Below are 12,951 nucleotides of genomic sequence, written 5' to 3' on the forward strand. Positions count from 1 at the left end.
GTTCAATTTAAGGCTGGCAATCATTGTGCAGGCTTGGGAATTGCTGCAAAGTGAGAAAATTTAACCCAGGAGCTGTTTTGAAATATAATGAAATCTTTATGAATACAAAATTTAGCAATTGATGAAGTTGACACATTTTGGTAGATGTGGAGATAAATTTAATAATGTTCTAGTTCCGATTTTGCAGTTTTTTATTTTGGGAACCAATTTTTTAAAATTCTCTTTTCCTTTCAGGTCCCTCAAACCCCACCCGGTGAAGTCTGAGCCACGTGGGCCTTTTCCTATCAGGCCTCCCGGTGTCTGTCAACATTTATTAAGTACTTACTGCATGCCACGTGCAATTACTGAAACGCTTTGTTTATTAACTAATTTAATCTTGTTAAAGACCCTATGAAGTTTGTGCTATTATTCCCATTACAGTTAAGGAGGCTGAAGCACAGAGCGATCAGTAAGAAAGGAGATGGACCCCCAAGCAGTCTGCGCCCGAGACCGTTCTCCCAACTTCTACCCCTCTGCTTCTTCCTAGGATTGCCCAATAGCCCCTTTTTACAATAAGCATTTTGTCACACCACTCCTCTCCTAAAACATAAATCAGAGCTGATATAACCTACCTACGCACAATTGAAAAAAAAAAAAACACTATGTGATGCCCTATCAGATATTTACAGAAGGAGTAAAAGGAAAATCCAGCCTGTAAATGCGTGCGTGCAAGCACCGATTCGTGTCACAGCCCACCGTGAGTCACCGTGAGGCGTGCAGAGGCAGGGACCTATTTGGGCGGCTACTGGACAGATGCAGCGACGGGGGCTTCCAGTCCCCAGCACCCGTGCAGCTCACTTCGCAGAAATGGCAAGCAGCCCTCGGGAAAGTTCTGGACTAAACAAAGAACAGTTTCTCCTCTTTACCCAGGCTTTGCATTCTACAAAAATCGCTGAAATCCCTCAGCATACTCTGTGAAGAGTACTCTGTCTCTACTTAGAGTCAGGTTTCGGGCCCAGCTGACTACAAGGGGTTTGTAGGATGCCCATCCCACCTTCTAGAGAGTTCTTGCTCCATGGCAGCTAAGACAAGATCTGAAAATGGGTCTCAACCACAACCCTAGGCTGCTTCCCCTCAATGCAGGCCGAGGGGGCTTTTATTGCCTCACGTGGAAAGTCTGGGCCCCGATTTCTAGACTCTGGCTTGCACAGAAGAAAGAGGCAGGCAGGCAATCCGTGCGGGAGGCCACCTGCCACGCGGCCCCTCGCACAATCTGGGGACGCATCCTGCCAACCTGTCACTGGAAAATGACTCTTAACAGCCGCAGCTGTGAGGAAGCTCAGAGGAATTTGCTCCTGGTAACTCGGGCCGCCGCGCTGCAGAGGGCAGGAGCCAACCTGCCTTTAATGCTTGGTTTCTGTGGCAAGCTGGGTCGGGTTTTCAGATTGCGCTTTTAAAACTAAACACCCCAGTGGGAACGCAGGGTACTCTGGGAGAGCTGGCAACTGTTGAGAGGGGGGCTGCCCTAGATATGGAGGGGAGGGAAGTGAGGTTCCCAGCAGGCAGCACCGTGGATTAACCCTCTCCTCACCACTCCTCACCCAGGCTGCTGGGAAGCAAGCACGCCCCAGGCCCCAGGTCCCTGCACAGGCCCCCATCTCCAGCTCAGGGCCAGCAGCCCTGCTCTGCCGGGCAAGACAAGCCAGGCCTCTCCTGACCCGACATGCCTGTGGGCATCCATTCCCTGTCAGCATCAGTTTTGCCTCTGCAGCAGCTCTCATCTGCAGGAAAGGGAGGCCTCATTGTGCCCTCACGCTGGAATATTCCAGGCTGAGGGGGGATTTTTCGGTGGCTGCCTGCCGGCCAAATCTGACCACCAAGGTGCCTTGCTGGGCAGAGTCTTTCAAGGAAAACATCAGAAGCACTTACCATCGTGAACAAGGAGGTTTCAAATATAAATCTGCATTTCCAAAGGAGCACTGCTGGGCTGGTGCCAAGCCGGGGCTGCCAGTTCAGAGGAGGCCACGCACTCCTTGCGTGGCTGTGATGGCAGGTGCTGAGCCCGGCCCACCACAGGAGGTGGAGGGGACCCCAGGCCTTTCCTCAGCCGGAGCCCCAACCGCAGATCGTGGCTCGTGGGACCCCCAGGCCCCATGGCTGTGGGGGGAAGGCTGGTGGTGCCAACTCGCTGCTGTAAGCAATTCTGGATCCTCCCAACCACCCTGAGAGGGTGAGGAAGCAGGCAGAGAGAGGCCCAGGATCCCTTCTGCCCTGCAGGAGCTCCATTCCCCAAGGCTCTGTCTCCTCCTCTGTAACATGGACAGAGGGGTACCTGGGCCCATGGGGCGGCCATGAGGCTTCAGGAAGATGACGCAGGGTAGACCCTCAGGGCAGTGCCCAGCCCAAGGTCACACCCATGTCACGGACACCTGGTGGCGCTGGCACGGCCGCGCAACAGTCCGCAACCACTGGGACACATGCACGCGCACGCGGGACTGAGAACCGTAAACACTTTATTAATGGAAAATGGAATGCCTCATTAACAGAAACCTTGTCTTAAAAACGGCAGAGAACACATTTATTACAAAAAAACAAAACAAAAACAAAAAAGGTGAGTTCACATTGTATTGAGCTACAATATGGTGGTAGAATTTGTTTTTGCTTTTTAAAAGATTCCACAAGTTCAAGGTAACTCTGGCTAACAGGTTCAACAGTGCTTCTGCCTACCTGCAGGCGCGGACTGCGTGGGGTTCAGTAGCGGCGGGGAAAGTGAGGGTATGGGTGGGGGTGGGGGTGGGGGCCCCTGCTGCCACGGTCCTGGCCGGCCGGTCCTCCGCCTTCCAGTCCGCCACCGGGTGCCACGTGGTCCTGGGAATGGCCCCCCTGTGCAAAGCCGCCTCGCCTAGGAACAAATTCAGATGTGTTTCCCCTCCAAGTGCTTTACGTTTTCACTGCACCACTGTTCAGTATACGACTCCGCAGCCTTTAGAGCGGGCTTGGTTTTTTCCAGGTGAGCAAAATCATAACTGCACACTGCATTCCAGGTAATTGAAGAGTGCTACTTGCATAAGCTGCAAAGAGCTGCTTTGGGTTTGTTTTCAGAACATCCAACCCAGCAAGTTGAACAGACATGCAAAAGGGAGCAGAAACGAGGAGCAGGAGCAAATCAATCTGATCCTCGGGCAAAACTTCTTACCCCGACATCCCGCCCCGGGTCGCCAGGTGCGCTGGCCCTGCGGGGCCAGACAAGCCTCTCTCGCCACCTGGAAGAAAAGAGAGAAGCTGCAAACACTCCCTTCTGGGGAATTCTAGAGAGTGGCCCTTTCTGAATTCTGGAACTAGGCAGGCCCAGAACTCGCAGCCACCCCTGCCCAGGCCCCTCCGCCCACCCGGGCCGGGGAGCCAGCCCCTACCTTGCCACCTGGCGTTTTGCTCCCGGCCAGCCGCGCCTGCATCCCCGCTGCCCTGCCAGGTGTGCTCCTGGCTGTCTTCCAGCCGGGGATTGTGCTCTCCCCAGTCACGTCCACTCCTGTGTGGAAACACAAAGCAGATACGCAGCTGTCTGGACGGGCCCCTAAGGTCAGGTTAACACTCCAGGCCCCCCCCCCCCCCCCCGAGAGCTGGCAGCACGGTTGTCATGACAAGTCCTTGGAGTAGGTGTTTCTCCACTGCAGACAAGCAAACAGGCCACAAGCACACGGAGAGACGCTCAGTATCATTACCCGTCGTGGAAATGCAGCGAGGGACCTCTTCACGCCCACTAGGACGGCTAGATTGAGAGACACAGGCAGTAACAAGTGGGAAGACATGGAGAAACTAGAACCTTTGTACACTGCTGGTGGCAATGTAAAATGGTGCAGCCGCTGCGGAGAACAGTCTGGCGTTTCCTGGGTATCTACCCAAAGGAAATGAATGCATACGCCCCCACAAAAATTTGTACATGAATATTCATAGCAGCATCGTTGTTTATAATAGTCAAAAAGCAGAAACCAACCAAGGGATGAAGAGAGAAACAGAATATGGTCTATTCGTACAATGGAATGTTATTTGGCCATAAAAAGGAGTGCGGTTCTGATTCATGCAATGACATTCCTGAGCCTTGACAACATGCTAAATGTAAGCAAAAAGCCCCATACTGTATGATTGCATGTCTATGAAATGTCCAGAATAGGTTAATCCCTGGAGACAGAAAGTAGCCGGTGGCTGCCAGGGACAGGGGGAGTTAAGGGGATTGGGGAATGATGGCTAAGAGGTGCACGGTTTCCTTCTGGGGTGATGAAAATGTTCTAAAATTGACTGTGGTGATGGTTGCACGACCCTGTGACTATACTAAGAACTGTTGAACTGCAAACTTCAAATAGATGGATTGTCTGGCATGTGGATTATACCTGAATAAACCTGTTTTAAAAAGGGGTTCTAGTTAAAAACTCTGGGAGATCGGCACCCGCAATTGCTCCAAGGTCACGGCTGTCCAGGAGAGCCACTCGGATGAGCAGAGGGTGTGGGGTCACTGCGCAGACCGGAGAGGCTGCGGAGCGGACAGCCACCCTGCCCGGCTCAGAGGCCCTGCCCACAGAGGAGCTCGGATGAGGACCCCGTCAGAGACCCAACAACCAAGTGCAAGAGAGAATGCAGTAACACTGCAGGAAACAACAGAATCCACACACGTGTGATGTCTGTCACTGGGTCACCACTGCCCAAGTTCAGCCCTGATTCAGTGACCTTGCTGACTGCCGCCTTTCATCCTGAAAATAACTCCTAGTTAAACTTCCTGCAGGTATTTAAAGCAAAATGGACTAAAGGATTTAAATGCCCAAAAGTTAAGTAAGTCTCCTGGAAAAGAATACCTCACACTGACTTATTAGCCTGCACTACAGTCTTCACTCTACCCTGATAATTCCCTACTAATACTGTAGAAACTTCTGGTGCTCTGGAGCCTCCAGAACAGCTCTGAGTAAAAGAAGAGAGCCCCCAGCAAAGGTTCAAGTACATTCCGGCATGGGGGGAGTGGAAGGGGAGGGCCAAAAGCTGACCCACTGTGCCCAGCCCGGTGCCAGGATAGAAGCAGCTCTGAGCTGGCTGGGAGCAGCCAGCCTCCTCCAGACCAGGCCCGTGGCACAGATGCCGCGCTCGGGGACAAAGACGGGACGAAGATGCACAGAGGGAAGAGGGCGAGGACAGCAAGCGGGGCGACCAGGAGACAGCCCTGCCACCTGCCATGGGACCGGCCGGCTCAGGTAGCAGAGTGGAGGTGTGTTGGCCCCAAAGACAACTTGGCAGGGACAATCGGAGCTCACAAAATACCCCACACACAGGCACCTCCAGGCACCGACACAAAGGTGGGTGGGTGGGTGCACAAGGGTGGGGCACGTGGTCCAGCAAAGCCCCCTCCCTGACAAGGCTGGGATCACACAGATGGGGCTGTGGGTGCGGCCTGAGCCAGCAGGGACGGGGTCACCTCCAGAAGCTGGGGAAGCTCGAGACTGTGGGCCAAGATGCACCGAGTTAGGGTGAGGACCATGCCTTGATACCTGGGCAGGGGTCTGGCCTTTTGGTCCCCAAGCCCGCCAGCACGCTGGGACCCTGGGGGCTGGGGGCTTACCCTGGCAGCTGGATTCCACCCGCTGACCCTGTGCCACCCGCCCGGGTCGCAGCTCCCACCTGATGTGTGGCCAGGCCTGTGAAGTCCTGAGCCAGACCAGCCGAGGATCAAGGAATGAAAGGCCCAAGGGGGACGTGGTGCCGGTCCTAAGGTGCCTCGAGAGGGCTGTGGAGGGTGGGGAAGGAGCCAGAGCTTCTATACCATCGATGAAGGAAAGGCACAAAAAGGCTTCAGTTCACCAGGAAGAAAAACGTCTTCAGGGCCAGGGGTGCCCCTCAGCAGGTAGGGAGCGCCCTGTCCACAGACATGAGAGCCTGGGGGTGACCCTGGGCCTCTTGCTCAGCCAGGGGGATGGGGCTGGGTTCCAGGTGACCTGGGTCTTGCCCCTGACCCTCCTCAAGATCCTACTTCTGGGAAACGTGACGTTTGTGAGACAGAGTTTCCAATGGTGGGACCCGAGAAGCCCATCCTAAGGCCCTGCCTTGGGGACACACAGTGATGCACACACTGCTCGGTTTACTTTCAAGGGGGTTCTTGGTGAAGGGGCCACCCCCAGCCCTGTCCCCGCTGTCCCGATGGGGCACCTGGGAGCAGGAGGCAGCGTCCGGCCTTCACTCATCCTCTTGTCAGAGCCGTAGCCTCCCCAGCTGTCGTGGGAGTCCCGACCGTGGTGCTCTGGGGATCCGCCATGGCCGTGGCGCTCATCTGAGTAGTGCTAGAAGGCACGAAGGGGACACAGCACCTCTAACCACATCCTCCCTGGACCGGCCCCTTCCGGGAGCCTATTGCCCCACAGACCCTGCTGCAGCGGGCCCACACGGAGCTCGATGTGAGCGGGGTGGCGGAGCCTCGGCCACCTCCTGAACGGGCCCCCCAGGTGCTCTGCTCCCCTCCCGACAGTGACCCAGGAGCCCGCCTCCTCCACAGAGGCTACCTGGTCCCTCTCATTATCTGACAGCAGAAGCAAAGGCTGTAAATGCAAATAACTTGGTGCCCCGGCAACCAATTCTGAACTCAGAAAGTAAACAGAGATGAAAAGAAAACCTCCTCAAAGACACACCGATATTTAAGCAGCAGCTGTTCAACGCCCACCCCCCAGCGTTCTCATGGAGCCCTCCCGTCATCACCCTCGGCCAGGTTTCTCTTTCTGTGGCTCACCCGGTGGTCCTCATGTCCCCACTGCCCAGCACGGTGCATGGAACACAGGAAACCCCCAAACGGTGGGCTGAACAACGTCCTAACTGCTGTGAAGCTACACTTGGGGGCATTCTGGGGCACCCCACAGTGCCTACACTCGAGGGCGCTTTAAGTGTGCAGACAAGCAATAAATTCTTGCAGTTTCTACCAGATGATTAAGTGAGAACAATCCCTACATGTTTAAATGACACAGAAGCAATCACCAGAAAACAATCAAATATTTGCACTTCTAGCTGTTGTCAGCACTGACATCTCACACCCCAGAGCCATGGAGTTTGGTTTTTGATTCTGACTTGGGCACACAGGACCAGCCCCAGGCTGAGACAGAGCAGCCCCACTGTGGCGGGGGCCTGGGTCTTACCTGCCCGTCCCGCTCTCCCATCACTGATCTGGAACCTTCCCTCCTGCAAAAAGAAAATATCTCATTCCAGCAGCAGCCAATGCTATTACACCCTATGTTTACAGGCCACACTGGAGTCTCACAACCAGGATTCTTTTTCTATTTTGCCTTTTGAGAACTATTATTTACTGGCCTGAAAAACAAACAAAAAAATATAAAAACTAGCACAAAGCTAAAAGCTTTTCCCTGGAGGAGGGAATGAAAATGGATCCTAAGGAGGTGAACAGAAAGAGCTTCCTGAACTAAAACCCCCCAAGGAGGTCTGAGAAAGAGAGACCCAGACGAGGAAGTCAGATACGAAGTGTCTGTGGCCTGACAAGAGCCAGGCTAACAGGGACCCACAGAAGCCCCAGAGGCTCCACACCTCGGGAGTGCTGCACACCCTCGACGCATGCCGACTCGGAAGCCAGCTCCAGCAATGAGCATGAGTTACTCCTCGTCCCATCTTCCTGCGTCCTTCCTACCCCAGAAGGTGAAATGGCACAAGAGCATGCAGCCCCGGGTGGCACAACCAGAAACCCCGGAATAGAGTTCTTTAAAATGGAAAACGGAGGGCTGCCTTTTTAATGCCTGCTGGAAATGTCGCAGCCCCATAAAGCCACCTCCTCACCCGCAGTGACCAGGAGCCCGGGCCATATCCACTTCAAAGCCCTACCCAGACTGGAATAAGATTCCAGAGGGGCTAGTGGTCACAGAAAGGATGGGCAAGGAGGGCACAGCTGCAGAGATGACAGCCCCAATGAGCTGTGAGCTGAGTGCACAAACACAGACAGCTCAGCAGGGGTAAAAGGCAGGCCCAGCAGGCGGAATGCACAGGCTCGGGGCCTGCTCCCCGACCCCCCCGCCTCGTACTCCTGGGCAGACCACAGAGACTGGGGCCCGTGTCTCCGTCTCTCCTCCCAGGCACAGAGCACGGTGCTCTGAGAGATCTTCCTGCCTGAGAAGTCTAGGACTCGTGAGTGTCCGCCAATTCCAACATTGGCGTTTTCTAAATCCCCTGCACCATGGACCAAAGACACTCCTATGGACTTCCTAACGTAATCAGATTTTGGAAAAACAGGCGGTGCTCTGTCTGCCCTTTCTGTGGCGGGCTGAGGGGGTGATGAGCTGACAGGGCCTGGGAGGGGCTCTGAGGAGGGGCCGCTGACCTGTCGCCCATGTGGTCCTGGTACTGGCTCCGGTCGCGGTGATCAAAGTCGTGGAAGCAGTGATCGGGCCGGGGGAAGTCGGGGCGGTACCTGTCCCCCATTGCCGCACGCTTTCCTTCTGGCCAATAGGTGCCATCGCGGCTGTTGGTGTTTCATTTGAAAAAGAATGCAGATTTCATTTATGAAAGAGAACATGGAAAAGGGGGTGGAGGTGGGGAAGAGAGTTCTCTCTCCAGACCCAGGATCACTGAGAATGTCCTGTAGGGCTAATCTCTCAACATTCAATCATCAGCACTTTGATTTGATAAATTAAAATCCCCCAAACTGCCAAGAGGCACACTGTAATTCTCATCTGACAACCCCAAGGAAAGGACTGCTGTGAGCTAACTGTAGCACAAGCTGTTAATCCCTCAATACCCGCGTGAGCTCAAGCACACGTGAAATGAAATATGTGCTGCTTCTGGAATGGTTTTTGAGTTGCCACATTTTTACCGTCCTTGTCTTCTATGGTAACCTAAATCTCAGAGTTTTTTTTTTTTTCTTTCCCAAAAGCAAAGCGAATTAGATCGGGGATAATGAACTACATACAGCTCAGGACGGCATCCCATTATCTCCTTCCCGATTTCCACCAGAAAACTAGACTCACGGGGCGTGGGGTGATGGGTGAGCATCAGTTAAGCAGCTCAGAGAAGCTAGAGACCAATAAACCTACTTTCTAAGTCAGAAGGCAATTTTCTTTTCAACACTGCCTCCTCAGTCTCCCCCTCTAAAGGGACCCAGGACGGGGACTGCTGAGGCCAACACACATTTACTGGGCTCCATCGGGAACCACCGTGCAAATCCTAGGACACCCTAAGACCAAAAGCGGTACAGACAAACCCTCCGGCAAGCGCCAACCATCCAGGGTCTCTAAAGACTAACTCAAGTGGGAAAAAAGTTGCGCGGCCACCGGACCGTGAAGTGAAAATGCATAAAACTCAGGTGGTGGTAATGATTGGTTCTAAAGAGATGGTGCCAGATTCCACAGTAACTCTCCCAACCATCTGTGTAAAAGTGAACGGGAACAGAACCACTTATTCAAACAGGGATCAACACCACCCTCGGCCTGGTGGCAGGCCTCTGTCCCGATCAGGTGGTGAGGAGCGAGGCTGTGACCAGCCCCTGCTGTCTTGCTGGGTCCTCGGGGATGCCCGCGTGGGGGGTGTCCTCACCGCCCGTCGTCGTAGGGCCTGCGGAGGGCCGGCCGCCGCTCCTGCTCGTAGCGCAGCTGCTCCTGCTGGCGCCGCAGCTCCTCCCGCTCGCGGTGGATGCGCTCCTGCTCTTTCCTGCGCTCGCGCTCCACGCGCATCCGCTCACGCTCCAGCCGCTCCCGGTGGCCCTCCAGCTGCAGCCGCTCACGCCGCAGCCGGGCCTTCTCCTTCTTCCTGTGGAAGGCCTCGATGCGCCGCTCCCTCTCCCGCTGCTCGCGCTCTCTGGCGAAGAAGAGAGAGGCCACCCTGAACTTCCCCACAGGATGGCACTTGGAAGTCCAGGCACCACTCTCATCAGAAGCTTGGGGATTCCAGGTCACTGAGGCTCACTGGCTCGGACCCCAGACTCCTGCTGCTCGCCACTACTACAGGGAGGCCACCGCTACAGGGAGGCCGGTGCCCACCAGCCCTCACTGCCCCCAGCTGCGTGGATCATCCGGGAGCCCCCAAATGCCTAACCTTCCCTTTTCCAAAAAAGGTGAGCCCAGGGGTGAGCGTGAGGAGGCACATGGCAGCCCTGGTCAAGAGCTGGATGACATGGCTTTAAGGTGCCAAAACAAAGCCACAAGAAATTAAGAGGGGCAGCAAGGAGGAGTAACATGGAGCACAGTCCCCCGGGGGACGGACAGTCACCACCGTGAAGGGTAATGTACACACAAGCAAAGCCTCGAGGGACGGCCAGAGCAGCTGTCCCTGAGGGGTGATGTGCACGGTCGCCCACTGGGTTGAGGATTAAGTTACCCTTTGTTGTAATAAGCCTGTCTTTTTTGCACCTGCCCTCAAAACTGGCTGTATTTTTCTTAAGGACTGCAGTTTGCAAAGGAGCTGGGGGAGGCTGGGCGCGAGCACAGGGGCAGAACCCCTTCTGGTCTGGCAGTACACACCAGGGGTTGGGCCGACTTGGACGTCCTGCTGCAGGGCTCAGGGAGACGTCACTCTCGGCCCTTCTCACCCCACTCTTGGTTCCTGGAAAGGCTCTAAAAACCACGGATGAGCAAGTTGGAAGCAAAAGACCTAGGAATGGGATCAAAAAGCTTCCTGGCATGCTTTCATTTTTTTAAAGAGGAAGAGAAGCTAAATATGGAGAATGGCTGAGGTCACAGAAAGAAATGCAACTGTAATATAATTGGAAAACTTTCCATGTGATCCATTTTAGCTCAAGAAAAGTTTCCCAAACGCTATGATGTAAAGCTTTTGTTTCATTGAGCTACCTGTGAGGAAAACACGGCAGCCACGGGGAACTGTGCAAGTCCCAACGTGGAACGGCAGAATGGAAAGTGGAAATGACAAACTTATTTCAAAACCAGGTGTCAACAGACGACAGCCTTAATAAAGGGTGTGAGCGGCAAAGTGTCTCTGGGGGACCGCTGCGGCCTCAAAGTGCTTCTTGATGCAGAGTTTTTTCAAAAGTGAAGATACTACTCTACCAATGATGTACCTAACAAAATCGTCATGGGGCTTTACCAGGGTAAAACGATTTTTGATCTTATTTACATAGAAGGCTTCTGTGTGGTGTTACCACATCAGGGACCAGTCCATCAGAGCCACACTTAGGTGAGCTTTCTACGCAGGCCCAGGTCCCACTTCAGCCAGAGGAAGTGCTGCGTGGCAAAAACGGGCTCTGATGCGCTGGACGCCATCCGTTACTGGCCGCCTGCCAGCCTGCTCACGAATGAGGGTGCAGCCTTTCCTTCGGTCTCAGGTTAAATACCAGACTGGCTCCCAGGCCACACAGAAGACCCTCCCCTGTGCATTTAGGGGAAAAGGGTGACCATCTCCAGAGGAAACAACCACCCACCAGCCTTGCTTGGTCCCCACTCACCGCCGCCTCTCCGTTTCCCGGATTTCCCGTTCCCGCTGCCTCTGGCGCTCCCGTTCCCTCTGCTCTTTGATTTTGTCAAACGACAAGATGTCTCTCTTCTCTTTGCTCTCTGATTTGCGGTCCTGACTCTTGGAGCTCTGTTCACGCAAATTGGTTAATTAACGTCAGAGAAATGATTACCAAACATACACAAAGAAAACTAAATACACATACACGATTCTTTTGTCCCACCTGGTTTATATGGATGGCTCTGGTCTCCAAACAGGAGATCCAGGTATAGTCTGCTTCACCCCAAGTCTGAGTTATACTGAGTCACACTGCTTAAATGGAAAGTGACATTTTAAAAAAAGCTTTGTATGACTGCGTGGTATGTGAATATATCTCAATAAAATGAAGATTAAAAAAAAAAAAAAAAAAAAAAAAGCTCCTCAGCTAATTATCCTGATTAGCTCACACGGGACAAGGGGTGGGATGATTCACAATCAATAAAATACAGAAGCCCGACAGAAAAACTGACTGGGCATTTTACAAAATACCCATGTCCACACAAAGAGGACAATCACATTACAAGGCAAGGAACACCACCCAAAGCACGCCAATGACTCGCCTCACCTATGAGAGGGGCAAGAATCGGAAGTCTGTTCACACCCACCGCAGTGGGAGTGAGGAGGGAACACGCCCTCACACACAGCAGCGAGGGAGCGAGATGGTACGGAGGGCAGCACGGCGGTGACGAGACGGGCACTGGACTCCTGAATCCACGGCCCAGCTTAGCGACACCCTCCCCACCGTAAACAGAAGTACCCTTGCCATCTTTCTGAAAAGCAACTTGAGGACCCCTCTCAAAAATAATGTAAATGTATTTTTTGACTTAGCAACCCCACCGATAAGCTTCTACCAAATAAACAAAGAGTTTGCCAAGAGATATGTCAACAAACGTTTGCCATGGCAGTTTTCACTGGGGACGGTGGAAACAGCCATGTCCACCAACAGGGTGCACCCAGAAACCACATAGTGCCAGCATTAGAAGGAAGACAGACACACCCAACCACCTGGATGGGTTTCAAGGGAATAATGCTGAGGAAAAACATCCTCCTCTAAAGGTCACATACTGTTTGATTCTATTTACACAACATTCTCGCAATGCAAGATTATACAGAAACACGGGAAGAAGACAGTTCGTGGTTTCTGGGGGGTCCCAGGGGTGGGGGATGGGGCGGTGGAGAGCTTGGTGGGGACGGAGCAGTTCTGTATCTTGACTGCGGTGCTGGTTACACAAACCTACAGAAGTGCTAACATGCCACAGGGCCACGTGCACACCTTAGAGCGACGGCAATGTCCTGGTCTTGATACTGTGCCGGGGTCAAGAGAAGATGTAACCACTGGGAGAAACAGGGCGAGGGACACTCAGGAGCTTTCGGCACTGTCTTTGCAACCTCCCAGGACTCGATAATTATTTCAAAATGAAAAGTGACTTTAAAAAAGGAGAAAGGCAAAACTGTGTGTCTCAGTATGCCAAGGACTCCAAGACATATTTGACCCAAAAAGCTGCA

At 53.5% G+C, this 12,951-nt stretch overlaps 1 protein-coding gene across 4 annotated transcripts in view; it reads right to left on the reverse strand.

Annotated features, from left to right (window-relative positions):
• Positions 1–2,475: 2,475 nt before the first annotated feature.
• Positions 2,476–12,951, reverse strand: part of SAFB2 (scaffold attachment factor B2) — a 37,945-nt gene continuing 27,469 nt past the window's right edge. Inside the window, exons 14-21 of one of the 4 annotated variants that reach the window (XM_037824109.1) lie at positions 11,399–11,535; positions 9,538–9,798; positions 8,327–8,467; positions 7,140–7,182; positions 6,166–6,296; positions 3,393–3,508; positions 3,176–3,242; positions 2,476–2,881 (exon numbers count right to left, since the gene is read on the reverse strand). In XM_037824109.1, the coding sequence (XP_037680037.1) occupies positions 2,731–2,881; positions 3,176–3,242; positions 3,393–3,508; positions 6,166–6,296; positions 7,140–7,182; positions 8,327–8,467; positions 9,538–9,798; positions 11,399–11,535 (1,047 nt within the window). In that variant the 3' untranslated portion in view covers positions 2,476–2,730. Of the gene's footprint in view, positions 2,882–3,175; positions 3,243–3,392; positions 3,509–5,640; positions 5,876–6,165; positions 6,297–7,139; positions 7,183–8,326; positions 8,468–9,537; positions 9,799–9,828; positions 10,554–11,398; positions 11,536–12,951 lie in introns of those variants that run through there. The other 3 variants (XR_005214959.1, XM_037824111.1, XM_037824112.1) reach the window with 3 other exon arrangements.

Source organism: Choloepus didactylus (assembly GCF_015220235.1).
Source record: "Choloepus didactylus isolate mChoDid1 chromosome 25 unlocalized genomic scaffold, mChoDid1.pri SUPER_25_unloc1, whole genome shotgun sequence".
Taxonomy (NCBI): domain Eukaryota; kingdom Metazoa; phylum Chordata; class Mammalia; order Pilosa; family Megalonychidae; genus Choloepus; species Choloepus didactylus.